This window comes from Sander vitreus, chromosome 3, assembly GCF_031162955.1.
Source record: "Sander vitreus isolate 19-12246 chromosome 3, sanVit1, whole genome shotgun sequence".
NCBI lineage: Eukaryota > Metazoa > Chordata > Actinopteri > Perciformes > Percidae > Sander > Sander vitreus.
In genome coordinates this window covers 4,566,948-4,589,457 of record NC_135857.1, presented here as the reverse complement: position 1 = coordinate 4,589,457, position 22,510 = coordinate 4,566,948, and the positions used below count along the sequence as shown (strand labels likewise).

The following is a 22,510-nucleotide window of genomic DNA, read 5'->3' as shown; positions in this document are numbered from 1 at the left end:
CAAAGGAGACCTGGACCAAAATGCAGAACAGAATAGTTTTAGATTGTAGGCAACCTATTAGATCAGAGCAGCATTAGCATTGTTGTGGATACTTTGTCCAATATCTGGGAAATGGGAAAGGTAATTCAATTCATGTAGCTGTTACTATGGTTCACTCATTTGTCTTAGTGACCTGGAAATGCAAATTGCAGAAACCTATCCACCTAATCACTAGAATTGACAAGGGAGACACCTCCTGAGGATCAGGCCATGCATACTTTAACATTAAAGTGTTCATATTATGCTCATTTTCAGGTTCATAATTGTATTTAAATATTATTTTTGGGGCATTTGTAGGCATTTATTTCCACAGGACAGATGAAGACAGGAAAGGGGAGAGAGAGGGGGAATGACATGCAGCGAAGGGCCGCAGGTCAGAGTCAAAACCGCGGCCGCTGTGTCAAGGAGTAAACCTCTATATATGTGCGCCTGCTCTACCAACTGAGCTAACTCAGCCACCATAATTGTATTTAGAGGTTATATCAGAATAGGTTTACATGGTTTCATTTTCAAAAAACACCATATTTTTGTTTACTGCACATTGCTGCAGCTCCTCTTTTCACCCTGTGTGTTGAGCTCTCTGTTTTAGCTACAGAGTGAGACATCTCACTTCTGTTCCATCTTTGTTGGGAGTCGCACATGTGCAGTAGCTAGGTAAGGACTACTAGCCAGTCAGAAGCAGAGCATGAGGGAGTGCCACGCTAGCAGCTAGACGAGCATTATAACGTGTGTTACAAAGTGACCACGTTTGTCTCTGAAGTAAAGGCCGGACTACAATAGAGCTGTTTGGAGCATTTTGTGAAAAGAGTTTTCAACAGACTTGGGGCTTTTTCACTTTGTAAACCTATAACGTGCACAAAAAAGATATATAACACAATAAACGAAAGGGAAAAATCCCAAAAGCATAATATGAGCACTTTAAAGAAATAGTTACCTCGACCACCACATCCTACTCTTTAATTACATGTTTTATAAAAGAAACTACATAAATTATATACTTTAGGTAAACCAAGCGAATATAAAGCTAAAAGAAATAGACCAATGCAACATGCTGAGTTCATTGTAAGAGTGTATATCACAGTAAAAAAAAGGGACAATAGAGATGCTTACAAACAATTTTCAATAAACAAATCAAGGTATCTTGATGTTAAATGGCTCAGGGAAATGGTTTCCACTGATACATGTGGGAAAAAATGTCAAGACTGACACATTATATTCAGCTCCTTTGACATGCTACTCTGCATTACACAGCACAAACCACAGAGTTCCTGAAACACAATATATGACATCCAATAGAGCATTGAGGAGCAGGTTGCTAACAGCAAACATCTTTCTGGTAAAAGTCTGCCAGCCATATGATGCCCTGTATCTACCTGCTACCGGCACACATTTCTAATTATAATTTAAAAGGGCAATGCTGGCAAAATATTTAATCCAAAGCTGACTGGGGGATTCTATAGAGATGATTACTTGACTCTTGACATTGGTCATGTTTTTGAATCCCTGCCACTCTTTACAAGCAGAGCACTTGTCCACCTTTGATTGAAAAACTGATTTGAGCATCGCACACACAGCTCACATCCCATAAACCTACCATCGTCCCCAAACAAAACATAGGAGCTTTATATAATAGGACAAATCTCGGGGCACATACAACAAACAGGGGACTGGCGGTGGATACATGTCATCTTTCAGGGAGCAGAAAATGCATTTACTTGGGAAAAGAAGGGTACACTTTCAATTTCTTAAAACCTATTTCTTGTCAACACTGGTGGTTAAATATTTCATGAGCCAGAGTGTGGAGTGGCTCGGGGGAGCTGCCTGTAAGGAGGTTTTTACGCCACTCTGACTGATGAGGGACTATTTCCCGAGCTGCTGTCCCATATGCTGTAACCCGATCGGACCCTCCTCTTTATACAGTGGGGCAGCTGTCAGTAGTGCCTGTCTGACACACACGCCACCAGCACAAAAGAAAAAACTGCACTCATCAGCCAAGGAAGCAAGCCACGGATTTGCACCAACACAAAACTATTTTAAATATATTTGAACTTGTATTAGAACTATAAAGTTATTTCCCATTAGCAATCTCTTCACTCTTTGCCCCGACCAGCATGATGCCTGTCTGAAGAAGTGACATGTCATTATTTGAAGTCCCTCTTGAATGTCACAGTCAGTCTTTATAAAGCTTTCTGAAGCTGCTAACACCCTTGAAATATGTTCAAGTGATCTTGTTTTAAGACTTGGTTTCCCTCTATTTAAGTTTGAACTCAGCAGGGGGAGGCAGAGAAGATTTTCACGAGAAACATAAAATGGAACAGATTTCTGAAACAGCCAAGGACCGAAGGCCTTGGTATAAACACATGAAAAGATTACTGAAAGCAGGCAAACTCTTGTCCTTTTGCATCATAATACAATGTTAAAAGAAAGAAAGCTCATGGAGCTGCACATGGAATTAAGAGTGAATTTTGCTGCAGTGCGCTCACTGCACAGATGGCGTGGTAAGATAACAATAACCTCATCAGAGGAGAGAGAGAAATCTGACATTATTTTTTGCCTCGAACAGGTGAGCTCCAGCAAAAGTAATGACCACTGTGATGAGCCTTCTCTAGAGAAACTCTGGTCCTAAGTGAGGGATTGGGGAGTGTTTGAAGTAGGAAGCTATGTGCCCTGGATGAATTTTTAATGGATGCTTTTTACTGACTGAGTGTCTCTGGCAGAGCTGGTGCGATTTGTCATCGTTGGGGAGCTGCAGCCAGTCTGTAGCCAGTCTCACTGATAGTGAGCATCTATAGGTGCTTGTGTTTGTGTGCGGGGGGGGGGGTAAGGGAGCAGCCAGCACGGGTCATGAGGGGGGGGTTTGGGGGGCGGGGAGTTCCCCCGGGGCTGGAAATGGGCAGCTGGAGGCTTTGCTCCCTCCACTGAATACATCATTTCACAGACACACAGAAAGCTTCTCTCCACTGGCACCTGAGGCCCCCTCAGGACCTGTTTGCCAGTCGTACTACTTCACATACACGATGGGGTAGGAAACACACCAGCGCATGCACAGGGAGCATTTAAATCTAAGACAGCAATTAAATCTAAACATTAAAGCCCAGGAATGCTCTTTGCATGGAAGTAGTACATAGTACAACTAAAACAATTGTAGGTACTTTCGACAACACTCAAAACACGTTATGGAAAAACTCAGGAGCGGCACAACTCATTTTCACATTCACATACGTGTTCTTCACGTATGTGAGACCCTGATGAATCACACAGGAGCATTTAATGAGCACTCAACTCAATGCCATCCCAAGTCTCTGACGTTCCTGTCTTCCTGAAGGTGTATCATGCTGGAGGCGTAAAGTTGAGCTGAACCTTCAAAGCAAACAAAGATATTGCAGGTGCCTAAAACACAGATGCTAAAGCCTAGTTCAGCCTCTCTCTCTCTCTGGGAAGTATGTAAAAGTGTGGCAGGCCCACCGAACTCCAAAAGGAGACAGTCCGGAAACAAAACATCCCCGTATCACGCAGCTGCCGAGTTTCCCTGAATCTATGGACGCACAAAGTTGAAGCACTCCTCTGCCTGGAAAGATTATGAGCTTATGTTGGACACTGACTCGAATGAGACCTGGGTACCACTGTCTCAACTTACATAGCATGAGTTCATTATCTGGGAATTCCACCTCAATACGCAAGTACTCTTTTTTTCAACCAAAATTAGCGTTAGCCGATAGACTCCTCTGCCATTGCCTTTCTGGTGTCTCTTATGGTGTGTCACGTTCAACGTCACAAACGCGGCAGAAAACACGGTTAGTAAACACTAGGAAGCATCATGGAGATGGCGGAGATGCGTGTCCTAGCATCGCGCCGGAAAAGGGGCCAAAATTAGCGTGTCCTTCCGGGTGTCATGTTTCCGTCAGTGCCAAATCGGCTGAGTCATTTGTCCCGGGAATGAATGCCGATTCATAACCTTACCCATTAAAGACAAAAGCCAGATGTTAGTGGGTGTTGGTGGTTTGTTTGGGGCTAATTACAACAGCAGCAAAACAACCCCTAATTACTTGAGTTGAAAATTATAATGTCAGGAAAAAACAGCCATGCGAAGGCTGCTAGAGTATGGGAAAAAGTCTCGTCACCTCCAAAGGGAAGTCACTGAGCTAGAGAGTGATGTGACCTCAGTGCAGTGGCCTTGCCTGGGGAATGTTTTCTATCTGCGGTAGCGATCTGGTGCATACGTGTGTGTGTGTGTGTGTGTGTGTGTGTATGTGTTTGCGTGCATCAGTGGACATGTGTGTGTGAATGGAGAGCCAGGGAGGTTACAGGTCATCCTCATCATCCCCCTACAGCTATAGGTCAACGGCCCTTTGCATTTGCTGCTGTATGGCCACTTGACACAGACAGGGAAGCTCCGGGGACTACGTTGGCACCTCTGATTTTAGAATGGCTTTTTACCCCGGTGCTATGTTGATTCCGGGTCCTGTGTTCCCTGAGCCCACTGCTCATATTCATTTTGTATTGACTTATTATTAACTAAAGGATGATTTACATTTGTAATTCACGGGACTGGTACAGCTGTGTTTGGGGCTGCTTTCCTAAATTGTCAATCTTCTGAACCGATGGAAGTGATCTACAGTAAGCAAATACAGACGATCCTTGATACATTTCACTAAATATGCAAAGTATTAGGTGCAACATGTTAAAATATTGTGTTTTTATGTTGTTTTGCTGCCTTGCTGCATAATAAACCTTCTATTGTGGAGTAATAACGATTGGACCTGACCTGATCTACTTCAGTCATCAGCCTTCATTCATGACAAATCACAGGTACAGCAACTTAATGACAGGCTTAAGGGAACAAAGGAAATCAGTATTTAGTCTGAAAACTGGCAGTGGAATCCCAACAGAGTGCCTGTTGGTTCTAAGTGCCTTCCCCTACCTTTCTTTTGCAAGTCCTGTGGATCTACAAGCTGGCACCATGCAGCTGATAAACAAATGTGGATCAAAACTAAGCCGAGGGCCACTAGACCCCGGCTGGAGCTTCCAGCTACAGAAACAAAAGCTCCCACGTAGATGTTAGCATCCTGGAGGCGAGGGTCAGTCGAGGAGGCTGGTGTATAGCTTTAGAATAGGGCTGCACAATATATCGTTTTTTTTTTTTATTGTCATCGCAATATTAACCAACGCAATAAACATATCTTAAAGGGCTGCGACATATTGTTATTGTATATTTTTAGTGGTGCCTTTTATATTCAATTCAATGTTCAATAAAAAAAAGTTTCCTTTCATTTGTTTTAAATTCCATAAGCAGTTTGCTGTATTTTAGCAGAATACTGAAAGCAGCAGAACTGAGTACACTTATATACTATTTATCACAAGTAATATCCTTATGACGATATTTAACAACGTTATCGAATGTTGCATATTTTCCTCACATGGTGCAGCCCTAGTTTAGAGACAGGCAGACACATGCAGGCTGCCCAGGTCAGAGAGGTGGTACCTGAGAGATGTCCATGACAGCATCGCAGCTGAGAGGTCGTGCCGAGGTCAGGTCATTGAAACCCAGAAGAGTAGAGATGATACCGTTCTGATCAATCCTGCGAATCATGGTCCCATCCACAAAGAAGATTACACCGTACTTATCCACCGTAATGCCTGCAGATACAAGTCGCCCAATGGACAGAAGAGGAAAATATCCATCAGTTATTTTGTTTATCTGTGACTTTATGTGAGGACAGAGCACCACTACATTACAAAGTAGCACTATTCACTGCGATAAAAATTAAAGACTAATCACGGCAATGAAGGCTAATGTTAGGATTGATTTTTTAAATCAATAATGGAGAACAATAGACACATCAAATAGATGAAGAGCACTGTATGTATTGATTCAGTTACAACTATAATTTCATCAATGTAGGCTCTTTCTCTCATGCTCTCTCAGCCTCAAACAACAATGACTGAGAATACCAACCTTTTCTAATGCACGTCTCTGTATTTTTCTATTACCTCAGGGTCTGTCAAACAATATTCAAGCAGCTATGAACATCTAGTCTACAGTTATTACGGCAAAATGTTCTACTTTCAATGCAAGCCTGGACTATACAGTACATACTGCACTTTTTAGTGGGACTTAAGTGTTATTTCAGTACATACAGCATGACTCACAATGTCATCCCAACAAGCATGTGATCTAGTGACTAATGCATCAGCCAAACATGGAAGCACCAAGACAAAGAAGACCTCAGGAAACACAAGGAAAGGCACGCTATAATAAAAAATAAATTAAGTTTTAAAAATAACTGAAGATAGTGAGCTACATGTAGGTAGTTTTAATTTATTAAGTTCTCGAGCCAAGCAGTTGCCTCCTGATCTGCTGGATGAATCCTCCTTTTAGGAGAGGGCAAGCTTGAGCATGTGTTCCATTGTTGCTCCTCTCTACAAGCACACAGTGGGCTTAAGCCCAAGATTTATGGTTCTGCCTTAAATCTACGCTGTGTGTAGGTACACGTAGATACGGACCCTATGTGTCGCCTGACGTGCCCCTCCCCAGAAATGTAACTTCGCGTCATGGCTTCACAACTGTGATTGGTCTGCTCGGCCTTGGCTTGGTAGCGTCACAGTTCGCCCTACTCATTTCTGGGTTTTCCTTCTCCGTGAACAACTTTCAGACTGTGGTCAGAAAACACAGGGGAGATACTTTGGAGAGGGAGGGTATGGAGGTAAGATAAGATAGTTTAATGCATGAAAACTGAAGAGCAATGATCCAGCCTCTGGGACTTCTGTATTCAACTATCCAGCAATCTAGTCTACTTGAAATAAAAAAGAGGAAATGAGACCCCAAACTGACGTAAAAGTGCACACGTTGATTATAATAACATCCATACAATACCTCTGGGGTTGGTGAGAGTGGCCTCCACGGCCTTTCCTCCATCCCCGCAGCGAGTGTCATCGTATGGGAGACACTGGTCTCCAGTGCCCGCCACCAACTCCAGATTCTTGGCCACATCTTTTACAACATTCAGCGACTTCACCTTGAACACCTTCCTGCTGCTGGTGTCCGAAAGGTACACGGCACCATTCACTGGACTGGTGGCCAGGTAGTACTTATGAGCAGGGCTGTTGCTGAAAGAGACGAACAAGCCCAAGTCAATAAAGCTAGAAGGGGTACAGCGCTTTCAATAAGAACTATTGTTTAATACAATTTAAATGGACTCAAAAGCCATTTAGAGAGTCAATTGGGCACAATTACAGTTTTAACCACAGACATAGAAAAAGAAAAATAGAATGAGATTAAACATGGCAAAATAAAATGAGATTAAACATGACATAATGCCGGAGCTTAGAACTCATCTACAATACAAGTCAGGCTTAGTTAGAAATCCCTGTTGTCAAAAGAGAGTGGAAACTCCACTTGTCTGAATGTATGCGTATACACAGTAGACATATGCGAAAATACTGAATATGTATAGATACAGATAAAGATGTCTAGTTTCTTTTAATTTATTGAAACAGTAGCAATGCTGGAGGGGTTGCAGAGTTTGGAAGTCAAAGAGAAACCAGGGTCTAGTGGGACTCAGTCATTGGGGTACAGAAATCCTAATTTTAAATATTATCTTTTTGATTATTGCTAAAAGAAGTATAAACAAGTATGTCTTGCTCTTTCCTTGGTACTTTCTTTTAGAGAAACACTAATACATAGCTGAAGCAGCAATGCAGTATGCATGCATCAGGCAGACTAAACAGTTCAGAAAGAAACATCCTATTGAACTTCCAACCGAGTCAGCAAAGTAATCCTTCATATCCACAGGAGGTTCCCCAACCTGACAGACAGACAATAGAACCAAATATAACCAATCCTGCTGTGGCGGCGCGCATGCAATCTATTGGCACACTCGTAGTCAGAATAGGTGTCAGCGAACACAGAAAACAAAGACGATTGTAGACAAACCCATGGGAGTACAAATGAAGTGACAGAGATGACTATTTCTATATATAATATACACATGATCTTCTGGTGAAAAATCAAACAATGACAGATTGTAACTAGTGTCACCTAAGCCCAATGGCACTACACACTACTGGATGCTTGTGACTATATGCAGGAAGGATCGTATTTTGAAAGTGGCAGTTTTGACCAACTATTGTGCTCACATTGTGCTTGGATAAGAGGTTCTTTCTCTAAAAGGTGCCACCTACATGAAAGAAAAAACCAAAAAAAAACAGCTGATTGATCCCTTCCAACTAGCTGTATTAGTTGATTAATTGATTGTCAGAAAATATATGGTAACACTTTACTTGCAGGTATCTACATAAGAGTGACATGACACCGTGGACACCCGGATAGCTCTGTTTGTAGTAGGGGTGGGAATTGATTGGCACCTCACGACTCGATTCCGATTCAGAGGCCAACGATTCGATTCTAAACCGATTACCGATGCATCTCGATGCAGCAGTGTTTTTATGTACATTTCCATGCGTGATTTAAAAAAAATATATACATATAAATCTGAGTTTGCTACTCAGAGTTTGCTAATCACTTCCTAGACAAAGCAGCTACACAAAGCTTAGATTTTGACATATACAGTATTTGTCACACACAAGTTTTAATGAAAGGTTTTGTCTACTGAGGTTTTTATTCTGCAGTCATTCCATGCTGAAGCCTTAAACATGCTTGTGAAAGTCCCCTTCTCTCCCAGTAATCTTCCATGTCAGAGGCTCAGTCATGTTTAAAGGTGGAGAATTGGCTTCTTAGAACATGAAACATGAGGTGGTCAGATGTAACGTGATAAAGTAGATGAACAGCCTATATGTGTTTTCCCTAATTATTTTATGTATGTCTTATTAGATCATGTGTATATATAGAGAATTTAATTTTTTTGGCCATTTTTGTGTGTTTTTTTCTTGCCTAAACGCTAAGTTGTCGTCCATTATCCCATCCTCTTTCTATCACTCTGTTTTGAGTAAGCTGCTAAAATCTGCTGCTGGAAATCTAATTTCCTTGCGGGAGTCATCCCAAAAGGATCAATAAAGAGAAGTCTGAGTCTTTTCTGATTTGTACTTGTCAGGAGACAGTAACTTTTAAATAAAAATCCACACGTTTAAAAAAAAAAGTGACATGACACTGTCATGACACATGAACCTTAACCCTAACTAACTAAAAAACTGAATGACACTTAATGACAGAAGCGTTATGTCATAAACGTTTATGACGTTTATAATGTTTATGACACGTTCATGACAGTGTCATGTCACTCTTATGTAGATACCTTCAAGTAAAGTGTAACCAAATACATCAACAACAATTTGTAATAATATACCAATACATAATTTAAACCGTTTATCATGTAGCGATACAAAACGCATGCTGGCTCCAGCTTTACAAATGCGATAATTTTGCTGCGTTTCCCTGTCGTTGTTGACTGTTGGTCTGACAAAACAAGGACTTAGTAAGCAGTTTAGCAATGTACTGTAGTGTTTAGTGCCACCTTAAAGATGAACAGAGCTATCGGGGCAGGATACAGCGCTGCTCTGCCAGACCTGATAAGCATTACAGAGAAACCTGTCAGCAGGGTGTCACTCAAAGTGGATTAAGACAGAATTTCAACTCTGACCTTGAGGGTTCTTTTAGGGCTTACGTTCGGCATGACAGCGCCAAAGCTTATATTTTTATAACACAACGAGAAGTGGGTCTGTGGAATTGTCAACTCTGGTACATAATTTTAAATGACAATCGACCTTCAATGAATCAGTGATGACAGGACACTGCAGCAAAACCTCTGGCAGGCACACACGTGTCACAGTCAGCCCACTGACCACGTTGACTGATGTGTCGTCTATAGTACAGTGCAGGTACAACCGGCTGGCGGGGAAAAACAACTGCTGTCTTCGAGTAGGTCAGTAGCAAGCCTCGATAACTGGATTCTACTTTGCATTCTATCTGCCATGTGCAATCAGCTGATAGCTTATCGGCTCCCAGTTGCATGTAGAACGGTGTTGGTCCCCCATAGTGTTTGAAAACTATGAGGCGTTATTCCCTGACCTTGAGCTACGGCCATATACTCCATCTATCTATATTCACTGACAACATCCAGTTTGTATAAGATAATTGGATTTTGCTGCATGCTGGCGCAGCAACGGAGGGAGCACGGTTGGAGTGGATGGGGACATCCTTAGTAGGGGGTCAATGAACATGGCAGTGAGATCAGCCACCTCCCAGTCCTATCGCTAGCTCACACATGAACAGGAGGCAGCCACCCATTTCATACAGACACATGCTGTGTTTTCCAACATAAATCTTTTTAATATGTAAATGGACTCGGAGCGAAGACTGAGAGCAAAGGGACAGAGCTTTGACGTTTTCTGTTTTGTTTTGCTCTGGCAAACAGGGCATGATGTGTAGGTAAGCACCAAGGCATTCCAGGCTACATCTACACTACTAGGTTTTCATTTTTATGCGGCATTTTGAGACAAAAACGATCTCCGTCCAAACAAGAGTTTTAGCTCCATTAGCAGAACTAATCTGCGCCAATATTAACACGTTTGACAATGCATATCAAATGACCATTCACACACTGGGCATGTGCGTGCTGGTGTAAACAGGAAGCAGATTGTCTGACTGTTACTCTGTGGTTGAAAATCATGGATGTGTAAGTTGAAAATATAGAAACTATTTTGGAGAAAGAACAACCATGGTGAAAAGTAAGAGCAGGGACGAAGTGGAACTGTTACTGAAAGGTCTGTAAGCTACCTAACCGATAAGGCTGACTGACGTGCATCGGTCTCAACAAAAGGTCTCCGTTTGTGCCCGTCCAGACTACAAAGCACCCACAGAGTTTTCAAACCGAAACGGCGGCAGTTTTAGGGGCTCAGAAAAAGCTGGAGTAGTGTGGAGTGTTCTGAGTGTTTTTATTAACGTGGCCACTGACCAGCATCACTTGGCTTTTCATCCTCAGTTTGACTACATGTTCCCCAGCTGAAGTCGTGACCCTCTGATAGAAAATGAATCAATAGCTCTTTGACTGACACAAAGGACAGCACGCAGAGATTTCCCTCACCAACACCTGACAAGGAAAATGAAGTCTTTGTATCTTAAGCCACTGATAACATCTACACTGAGTTGCCATTTTATTAAGGCTCTGACACACCAACCCGACGGCCGACCGTCGGCAGAAAAGGCAGTCGGACTGATCAGTCGGCTCCCCGAGGTCAAAAAAGTGCCTCGGAGCACACCGAAGCGACGCCGACTTGAGCGTACGTTCTGCGTGTGCGCGAGACGTAATACGTCTCCATAACAGCAGGCTGCGCTAATCTGTATTGTTGCCCAAACAATTAAAACCGGAAATGACGGAACATCTCTCTAGACCTAGTCAACACAGAGCACGCTGTCGTCAGCCATTGTTTTCATCAGAGAGTGTTGATAGTAGTCAAGAAGGATCGTTGTTGTCATTACTCGCTGAACGGAAGAAAATACGGTGGCTAGTAATAAGAAGATAGTGGCGTTGTCAGCTCCGGTTTTCTCGTGCACTGATTCGCTAGTCAAGGGCTAGCACTCTACCAATCAGATTGGTCATTGAGTCCGACTGCCCACCGAGTTCAACATGTCAAATCGGCCCAAATGAAGGCCGACGGCTCCTCCTGCTGACGACGGCTCGGAACACTCCGAACAGACTCGAGTCACCGACCTCGCCAGACTGTCCGACGGCCGATTATCGGGTTGGTGTGTCAGCGCCTTTAGTCTTACCTAGCTACATTCATTTAAACTGTTATATTCAGTCTCTCCACACCAGACTGTCAGAAAGGTGTTGATTTAACTTGGGGATCATTTGTTTACCTATAGTGTGCATTGCAATTGATCTGTATTTTATAACAACAGCAAATTAATTAAGGCACCCTTTACGTGTCAATATAATTCATCAACATAAACTACACTCTCCTATTGACTGTAGAATTGCATTAACACCTCTCTGACAAAAAAAACTGAAAGTGATGCATTTCATAAAGGTTGGATTTCTTGCAGTGCGGTAGTGTTGGAATGCATGTACAATGAGCAAGGTGTTCCTAACAAACTGGCAATGTAACATATGTTCTATATCCCACTTCAAAACGTTGAGATCCCTTGACAGATGGCAATTCCACAACCCCTTCAATTAAACGGATAAATTAGAAAGCATAATACTAGATTACTCAATACTTATATACCTATATTGGTCCATGTAATTTGACCCCCATAATAACTCCTGAGGAAAAGTGCCGCCTCTACTGAGCCAACAATCAGCTGCATTCTCTCTTTGCAATCACACATACAGATGCAAAAACACTGTAGTGAACGTGGCACTGTGATTAAGTAAGCTCATAAACCATTAATTAGCCACTAAATCTACGGCTTTATGAAGATGAAATTTACACAGCGAGCCAGTACTATATGAGATCTTCTCGCTGCTCAAAAGTGCGTGTCAAAAATGGGCTGAAAAGGGCACTCTGACATCAAGTATGTGGACTGTACCCGTTTCTATTTTCATTTAAGCAAATACTGCATGGCTTACCTATGCCTGAAGTCTTTATTTCTGTTTGCCAAAAGCAGCAGAAAATGAGACAGGAAGAGAACAGAGAGGAAATGTTAGTTGTTAGTGGATAGAATTAAGTAAAACAGTTGTTAGCAGACATAATTAATTAAAGGAGAATCGTGACAAAATATTGTGTTTCTTATCTACTCAAACCTTCGTCTTTGCTGACGTTAACAAGGAAATTAATCTTTTCCCTGGAACGTCTTCTGTTAAGACCCCATTAATATCCTCTTTTAGCCCGTATCAGGGCCCAGCTCCAGCTGATACAGGTGGATGAGACAGGCAGGACCAATAATCCTGAGGCTTTAGGGCACTTCCGTCTATCTCAACCGACCTCAGTGGTTTATGACCTGTGTGCGAGCCCATCTAAGCTCAAGGCCCTGGGTGAATGGTGGTAGGCTACTCCGTTACCTGAGCTCCAGGACGCTGGTGACGTTTCCCGTGGTGAAAATCCTCCTCACATAGTTGAAGTCGCCCACGTACAGACTTCCGTCTGAGCCACAGGCCAGAGCCACGGGGGCCAGCAGCTTGTTTCCGTCAGCGAGGCCATTACAGCTGGGGCAGGAGATGCTGCGCCTGCGCCCGTTCCCCATCACGCTGCCAATTACGGGAGGCTGCTGGGAGATGAAGACGTTCTCCCCATTGCCCATGTGAAGAATACCTGATGAGGGCACAGGGAACCGTAACACATGCAACCTGTTTAGGCTTTTCTTAAATGGGATGCAGGCAAAAATGCAAGTGCAGACTAGTGGAGCAAGTGACAACAGATCTGACTGGTTATGGCTAATAAACCAGAGGGTGGCTTAAACAATAGGCACTTAAATCAGTTTATCTCATCTTATTTGAAGCAGAGTGTTTCCTAATATGTCAGAAAGTGCATCCAGGCCAGTTTCTCCCAAGAAAACCTTTCTTCAAGAGGCATTATTATACAGCAGCCTAGTAATGAATATACAGCACCCAAAATATGTTACTATGACAGATGATGTGTCCAGATGTACGTACACAAACCTATTTTTACAAGAACATTATATTAATACAGTTAGTTTACTATACAACCACAAAAATACGTGTTACCATTAGTAACTGTTGACTGTACTTTTTACCACAGTGATTACAAAGGTGGCAACCAATTTGTTACCTTTAGTTATGTTTACTGTACATGCATATATCAATTCCACTTCTGCAAACTGTTCATGCAATTCACATAATTGCATTGGCCAACAGATCCAAATGAATCCTGTTCACACCACAGAGCTCTGATTTGACTGTAGAGACGAATTACTGTTTGGAGTTTTGCTTAAATAAAATGTTGTACTACATTTACACGTAGCAGCTATCTACACTTGCAGTAATCTGCATAAAAACTTGGAATCTGTAGAGAATAGCATTCCAGTCTGGTGTGTAGAGATGGGTAGAGGGCTGTGTAATTTAAGATTTAATCAATTCGTTAATTGATTAAATCTTCTGACATGGAATTTGCAAACATTTGTACATACCCATGCTGCAAGATGGGTGTTTGACAGGTGGGGGGAAAAAGGATTAAAACAAGATGTTTATGTCGCTCTGTTTCTGCTTGCTGACACGTTACTGATGAGAACTTGGGAAACTTAGACTTTTCTAGTGCTGTAATGCTGCAAGTCTCTGTCTCCCAGTGGCTCAAGATTGTTTATTGCAGTTTAAAAAGTATAGTAGTGAGTAATTAAGTATAAAGTATATTAGATGAACATTTTAAAAGAGAGTGAAAGTCAACACACAGCCAAGAATCTGATGTGATTTTGAATAGGTCTGTTTGTGCACCTCTGCCAACTGAAGCCATAGAAATTGCTCTGTGTGCCCTTGTTTGCCATAAGAGGTGGTCTTAGCAGATGGAAACACGGGCACAATTTCACACCAAAATGGGGAACAAAAAGCCCTTGGCACAAGTGGAATAGAAAATGACCACACAGGCACAATCACAAAAAAATGACTCTCCCCAATTAAAAATGGCATTGTGCCTGAATTTCTAACTCTACCTGCTTTGCGCATCAACAAATATAGAGACATATGAGTGCAGTTCATGTGAAGGCATTCGGGCATGTACCCACACACACATGCACACTATGTTTCCATTAGTGTTGCCAATCAACTCTTGGAAAATGTTCAAATATGTTAATGTAAAGATGTTCCTGCTGCCCAATCAATGTAATCATATTTGAAATGCAGCATCTGCGTGTCTGCAGTAGTTTTCATGCTTTTGATGGTTCTTGGTGACCTGAGATCTTTGAACAGCACAGCATTTGGTCTATCTATCAAAGATCAGCCAAGCATCTCCTTCCTGGGACTTGATTTAATCTGTGGGGCTGCTGCTGCTGGGAGTAGCAGACTGACAGCAATTAAATTAGGGATGATTCTTAAAATGCTGGGCATGAACAAGACGTGGACGTGCCAAAGCCAAACTGGCGTTGGAGATGGTGAGAAGGCAACGAGCTGCTCTCTCCCTCCTCCGGACAGCGCGTTCAGACTCAGCAGGTTTAGTGTGACGGATCAAACTGCCACCTTCCTGCGCAATTTTCATATGAGTATGCCTCATCTCCTCTGATTAGCCCTTCCACACACAAACAGACTGTGAAGCCTAGCTAGTGACAGGGGCTGCCCAAAGGTTTCCTCTCTTCATTCCTACTCCTGCCTTCCAGGAGTAATTTGCTTGCAATGACAAAATTGACCCTCCTCACCTAAAAGCGGACAGTGGTAATAAAAAAGTCAGATCTTTCTGAGGCTACATGACTGAATTGAAAAAGCCTAAAAATGGTGGAGACAGGGAGGACAATTCAATGTTACACTAAAAGCATCATCTAAGCCAGGCACTGAGTGGACATGGTGGTACTTATCTGCAGGGCACATGCACAATGAGACTGTATGTGTAAAATGTGATAAGGAGCGGCAGGCTGAAGACTTACACCATGCAATATTTCCATCTTAACAATTAAAGCCTAAAAACACCTGCTAGTTAAATAGATGCTAGATGCGTGTTTCCAATGTAAATCAAAATAAATAGTTGTCTCTTGATTTTCGCTGATATTAACGTAGTGATCTGCATTTTGCCATGTTCTTTTTCATTGCCGATGCAAATTCTTAGAAGATTCCTTAAACAGGTACAACTGCACTGGCACACGGTGTATTTACCTCACTGTGATTTTAAATTCAACAATGGAATACATTCTAAAACTAAGATTTCTTGCAATATCAAATTATCTTTGAGTAGGCTTTTTAATGAACGGAGTGGCTATGAACAGGAATAAAGAAAAAAGGGATGACTAGTTGACTCACCACTCTGGATATTTAAAGCATGGTGCTTGTCTATAGTCCATCCTCCCAGTTTGGAGGCCGTGGTTTCATAGCCCTGTAGAACAGCAGTCCTCTTCTCCCAGAGAATAAGGTCTGGACATGACTCATACTCAAAGCCCACAGATACTAGGGGAAGAAGCAACGATAAAGCTAGCATTAGTCAACCACACGTTTTGGATTGAATAAAAATGCATTATTAATCAATCAATCAATCAATGAATCAAACATACTTTATTTGTATATCAATTCAATGTTACACTAAAAGCATCTAAGCCAGGCACTGAGTGAACATGGTGGTACTTATCTGCAGGGCACATGCACAATGAGACTGTTATGTGTAAGCGGCAGGCTGAAGACTTAACATTATAAAAACAGAGACAATGTCACCTACACACACACACACACACACACACACACACACACACACACACACACACACAGCGTTTCACTATCTTTGTGGGGACCCGTCACTGACATAATGAATTCCCTAGCCCCTTACCCTAACCTTAACCATCACAAATAACTGCCTAACCTTAACCCTTACCCTCACCCTAACCATAACCTCATTCTAACCCTAATCCTAAAACCAAGTCTTAACCCTCAAACAGACCTTTAAAGTTGTGGGGTCCAGCATTTTGACCCCACAAAGCTGTCCGGACCCCACAAGTATACTGTATTCCCGGTTTATATTTTTGTGGGTGGACCCCACAAATATAGTTAAACAAGAACACACACACACACACACAACTAGAACATATTCACATTTAGCAAGCTGGAATCAGAGATTTTTAACTCAAACCGATTAATCTAATACCAAAATAGTTGCAGATTAAAACTAATCGATTAATCAATTAATCTCTGCCGCTCTAAAATCCTTTACTGGCACTGGACAGTGAAATTGAACACCTTAAGCTTGCAAATACAGTACGCACGCACACACACACACACACACACACACACACACACACACCTAAACCCAGACTTGCAATGAGGAAACAGTAGAGGCAGAGTAAGAAGTAAAGTAAAATAAGGATTAAGATACATAACGGTAGAAAGATTAAAATAAAACAAGGAAATAAAAAAATCAACATCAAAAAAAGAGATTAGGAGAGTAAAATAGAATAAAACAATATATCAATAAAACAGACTCAAATATAAAAATATATATATAAGTAAATAAATAAACACAAACAAGTATATTTTGCATTATATGCAACACAGTATACTTACCAAAAGCTTCTGACAAGCCATAGACCTTCTGGCTGTAGACGTCAGCCTTGTCCCACACAAAGTCATACGAGAGGTTCGGGGCTGCAGGAAACCACTTTCTGAACAGCCTGCCTTCCACAGCCACCATGAGGTGAACCTTCATCAAGTTGAAAGGGATTGTGGAGTGGGTGAGGGTCACCCTCAATATTGACTTGTAACCTGGAGTCCTGCTGCTTAAATAGCCGAGATTCATTTCTGTCCCCGGTATGGGCACTTCCTCCTGCAGAGACTGTGGACAGAAAAGGCAGCTCATAAATGTCAGAAAGCAAACAATGTAAATATCAAAGAGCTTAGAAATCTAATTTATTCAGTGCCGAAGGTAGGATTAATAATATGCCTCTGCATGTCCTTTATTTGACGCAGATTATCAATTTGTCATTCCTTTTGGTCAGCGGCCACTGCAACCTTTGTTACATATTTTCATAGCCTTGCCTCCAGCCAAATAGATGGACCCATGGGAAGATTAGAGACATCAATTAGTTACAGGGAATCCAGTGAAGGATTTCTTCATTATGTACTCCAGTGAGTATTTTCATAATTGAATTAATAACGGCAAGTTCTTCATTAGGACAACAGTCTTGCTTACAATCCATATGACGATGGCATCACAGGAGTGCCCTTGAGCTCGGAGCTCGATAATATATAGGAGTAATAAAAGTTGGTTTAGAAAGAGACAACGGACAATGTGGCCTTGGGCATTTCCACCGAGGTCAGACCTGTAACCTCTTGATTCAACAGTACCAGTGTTTTCTCTCGGTTCGTGAACATCTGAGGTGCACGTATTTGGCGAGGGTTTAGGGGTCCTCTCTCACATCATTTTGGACCGTTATTACTACTACTGGGGGGGGGGCTGAGTACTGTAGGTCAGCAGTCATTGTACAGTGTTTGTATTTCAGACCAAGGGTCGACAGCACTGGTTTGGTTGACCAACCTCTCTCTGCTCTGATTAAGTGACCTCTTGTTGCCTGTCTCCGCGGTACAGAACAAGATGTCGAGTAACAATTAAACAGCTCCCCAAAGCTGCATTGGTCAAGGGACATGCCACTTAAGTGTTTTTTTTGTTTTTATAAATGCTCACTGAGTGTGGCCATGCCAGGTTAATTGATCAGAATTCTATTTTATGAGGACAAGTGTAAATAGGATGATGTCCCTGTATGGTGCTCTTACTCTTACAGCTCAAGGAATAGCAAAAACAAGGCTACTATACTTAGACATGGCTGCATACTAAATTCACTGATATGCCATTAATCTTTTGAAGCAAAGTCAGAGACAAAGTAATTAGAGAAGGGCACCGAGATGCCTTCTAGACATACAGCAGACACACATTGACCTGAGCACACGAGCCCATGTAAGTGTGTGCATGCACAAACAATACACTTCAGGGTTTTCCCCACCATTATAAGGCTTAGGTGCAGCACCCAAGCCATTTTGGGCACCACCTAAGCTGAATGAATGCAAAATCAATGTGAGCATCAAAACTAATTGAATGATTTTTCTCAGATATAATCGTTGTAGTTGGTCCCCAGTGGACTTCTTTAGCAAGTTTTGTCTTTAAACTTTTATTTTTTTATTATCTGTTCTAGCTTTTCCAATGTTTTAGACACAGCTATGGTAATATTAATGGTCCAAAATGATGTGAAATGATGTTTTTTAAAATTGAAAAACGTAACATTTTCTTAAGGGAGGATATATAATAATACATGCACCTAAGTCTTCCACAAACATAGGGAAAACACTGCACCTGTAGACATAAGTATACACTTATTAAATATAAAAGCCAATCCTTTCCAGTGGTACTTGTATGCTTAATCTACTGTAGGAGACTCCAACCCAGGAGAAATTAAAAATGTCCAGGCTGTTTACTGTGTTTGAGGTAATCACCATCACTTTGCAGTGAGACAGTACTATGCACATTGTAAATCGCAGTTCCAAAGACCAATTACACCAGAGTGATCAAATCACAGCACTGCCACGAGCCAGAGTTACTAGTACACGTGTGCTTGAGGAATAGTTTTCAAGGTCTCTCCCAGATGTGTGGCATGAATCATTTGGAGATCAGACCCACGTAGATCACAACCTGCAGGGCAGTGAAGAGGGTGGGGTGCAGAGCGGAGCAGTCACCTGGATTTCGGGTACGACGGTGCGCCTTTCGGAGCAGGAGCCAGCGAAGGCGGTGAGCGGAGCCGGGGACACGACGGGGCTGGGCCGGGTAAAGCTGCTGAGGTCACAGCTCGGGATGTCATTTTCCTCATGGCGCATGACAATGGTGTCCATGACAAAAAAGCGTCCCCATGGCAACCAGAGAGTGTGCTCCTGGGTGATGAATGGAGCGCGCTCAAAGTGCAGGGCTATGGCTATGCCCCCGTTGGTCACCAAGTCAAAACTGGAACACAGACGTGCACAATGTCAGAGAGGAGGAATGTGGATTCACATACAGTGAAGATGGATTATATGTTCTTTCAAAAATAAATACTGTGAAAAATCCCATTAGCAATGCATGGAATCTGTTGTGTGTTGAGGATTAAACCAACAATTTACTCGTGAATATAATGACTATTTTCCAATTAAGGGTTGTTATAACAGATCAAACAGTAATACATTCCATGCTTTATTAAATGACGGACGTTAAGAAAAGATGCTGTTCCACTATTTAGCATTATCTTTCAGGCACACACTGAACATACAATGGATGATTAATCACAATGTTAGAAGCCCATCTCTTATTTAACGTCATCATTTGTAGGTTTTATTTGAAGAATGGAAAATAGTAGATGCATTCTGTAAGTTCAGACATGACTGTTTCGCCGTTTCACGTGTGTAATGCACTGCCCCTGTGCTCACATTTATGTGTGTGTGTGTGTGTGAGTGTGAGAGAGAGAGAGAGAGAGAGAGAGAGAGAGAGAGAGATTTGTGCTGCAGGATGGAGGCAGCCGCCACTTCTCTATCGATCCCTTAGATGAAGGCTGTCCACTCTAACATCAGTCTAAAAGCCCTGCAATGCAATCCCATCTACTGTTGCTTAAGGGCCTCTGCCTCTGGTCTGACCTGAGTGGGTCTCAGTAAACAGGCTGCACTGTGGCAATTTCATCCTCTCTAACTGCCGCATGGTGACAACAGCATGCCTGCACCTGCACCGGATTTCTGCAGCTCTTGTCACTTCTCTCTTAGAGCCAATTAGCACCTGGTCACCTACGGGCCCCTGAGACAGGGCCTTATGCTCACATGGGAGGCATCTTTTTTTTTTCATAATTAGAGGTAAAGAAGCAGGTCCAAATAGTGGCTTCTAAATCAGGTAACTTTCCTCAGAATCTGTTCAGTGGAACATCCCTTGAGGCTAAACATCTGATTGGCTGTGGCAATAAACAAAGAGTTGGTCCGCTCCTGGTTGGGTGTGAGTTTGTCCATTAGTAGATGCTGCAGTGCTGATTGAGGGGCTGTGAAAGTCGCACCCGTGTGTTGCCGTGATCAGTCAGCAGCCATACAACTGCAGCCGGTAAGTCTGCATGACACCTCGCAGGCTAAGGCTACGCACGCTTAAAACACATCTGGACAGGTAACCATGGGCAGCGTGGCCAATCGATGAAGGGATTCACTGGCTGTTATCACTCATGACAACAGCCTTAAGCCATGTGACAAAACGTATTAGACTACCTACAACAACCTTGTTTGCTTGTGCCCTCAGGGAATGCATCAGGCTCAAAGAGTTAACCCTGCCAATGAACTCAACGTAGCTCATGCTGATTATATGCAATCATTTCTCAGCCATTGTATACTTATAATGACCTGGACAGTATCTACCTGATGTTCAAGTGAATCAAGGACAAACACGTGGGAAGGGGGAACACAAACTGCATAAATGCTATGGTTGTAGGTGAGGAAGGCACTCTACGTGTGTTTGAAGTGGGTGAGAGTACACTAGTATTAGTGCGTCACCAATAAGAACCTCAGTTATGTCCTCATTCACTAGTGTGGCCTCCACTACAATATGTCCGCATTCACTTATAAACCGTATTTAAAAGGGAATTTGGGTATTTTTTAACCTGGCTCTATTTTCCCATGTTTTTGTGTTTAGGAGACTAACAGGAACATCATTTTTTGAAATTGGTCCAGTATAGCCCTGTAGCCAACAGCCGTGAACAAGGCTGTAATGTAACCCTATAGGGCATATGCGCACCGTTAAAGTTCTTGTTGTTGCCACTGACAGGCTCACGTTATTATTCTAAGTGTCTGACTAAATTGGGGGGAAAATGGTGAAGTCTCGTTCTGAAATCTCGCGAGGTGACATGTTGAAGACAGCGGGAGAGTGGGGAGAGAGGAGTTCTGGGGAGTTTGTTGTTTTGGAGTACAGAAAGCGAAGCTTTGTGTTATCTAAAAGGGGTTCAATTGCGCATTTCTGAATTGTGCCAACAAAATGCCGAGCTACACTTCACACAGCCTTTCGTAGACGTTACCTTTGGATACGATCACTACTAGGTTGTGGCTAGTTGTGCTCCAGCTACGAAAGGATCCTAACACTCCGGTCTATATGCTGCGCCTTATAGACCATCAGCTCTGTAGTGGCCATTTTACCATTTATTTATAAAAAGACAGAAATGCTATTCACATTAGTCACTTAGAAACAAAAACATGGGAAAATATGGTCCCGGTTGAAAAATAGAGAAATTCCGCTTTAAACGTAAACACATTGGTGTCCCCTTTGCAACCTGATCTCACAGAATTCCGTGAAATGAACACGGCCCCTTAACTCAAAATCTGTGGCAGTTTCACAGAATCGCAAAAAATTCCGTGATGGGCCCACGGAAGAATTCCATGAAATGAACACGGCCCCTTAAGTTAAGGAAAAGATCGTGGGTGGGCTTACATTTCCATGACACACGGGACAACAATGGGACGGTTGGGTTTAGAAAAGAAGAATGGGATGGTTGGGTTTAGGAAAACAATAAATGGTTGGGTTTAGGAAAACAGTAACGGGATGCAGGACAACAACGGGACGGTTGGGTTTAGGAAACGTGACAAGCAGGACACGATCCCCGGTATCCTGGGTGAAGGTCCTGTGTTTGACCCATCTACCACCCCATCCAACCTCCTTACGCGGATTTTCGGGCTTTCGTACTACTCGCTACCGTAGTCGCTCTTAATGCTACGTCATCTTCTCATTGACTTTACATTGGCATCGTTTTCCGTGGTGGCTACACAGAATTTTCACACATTCCGTGCCACCACCACGTAATGCGGTGTTAACAGTTTGTGATCATTTCACGGAATTCTGTGAGACCAGGCTGCCCCTTTGACAATGGTGCCGTGTGTATACAAGATATAATCAATGACAA

General features: G+C 42.5%; 1 protein-coding gene across 6 annotated transcripts in view; it reads right to left on the bottom strand.

The window, feature by feature from the left end:
• Positions 1-22,510, bottom strand: part of tenm4 (teneurin transmembrane protein 4) — a 143,007-nt gene that overhangs the window by 32,582 nt on the left and 87,915 nt on the right. For 3 of the 6 annotated variants that reach the window (XM_078243223.1, XM_078243231.1, XM_078243243.1), the window contains 7 exons: positions 19,302-19,563; positions 17,142-17,409; positions 15,894-16,037; positions 12,999-13,248; positions 12,567-12,587; positions 6,914-7,146; positions 5,522-5,676 (listed from right to left, as the gene is read on the bottom strand). In XM_078243223.1, coding sequence (XP_078099349.1) covers positions 5,522-5,676; positions 6,914-7,146; positions 12,567-12,587; positions 12,999-13,248; positions 15,894-16,037; positions 17,142-17,409; positions 19,302-19,563 — 1,333 coding nt within the window. The remainder of the gene's footprint in view (positions 1-5,521; positions 5,677-6,913; positions 7,147-12,566; positions 12,588-12,998; positions 13,249-15,893; positions 16,038-17,141; positions 17,410-19,301; positions 19,564-22,510) is intronic. The other 3 variants (XM_078243215.1, XM_078243237.1, XM_078243255.1) reach the window with 1 other exon arrangement.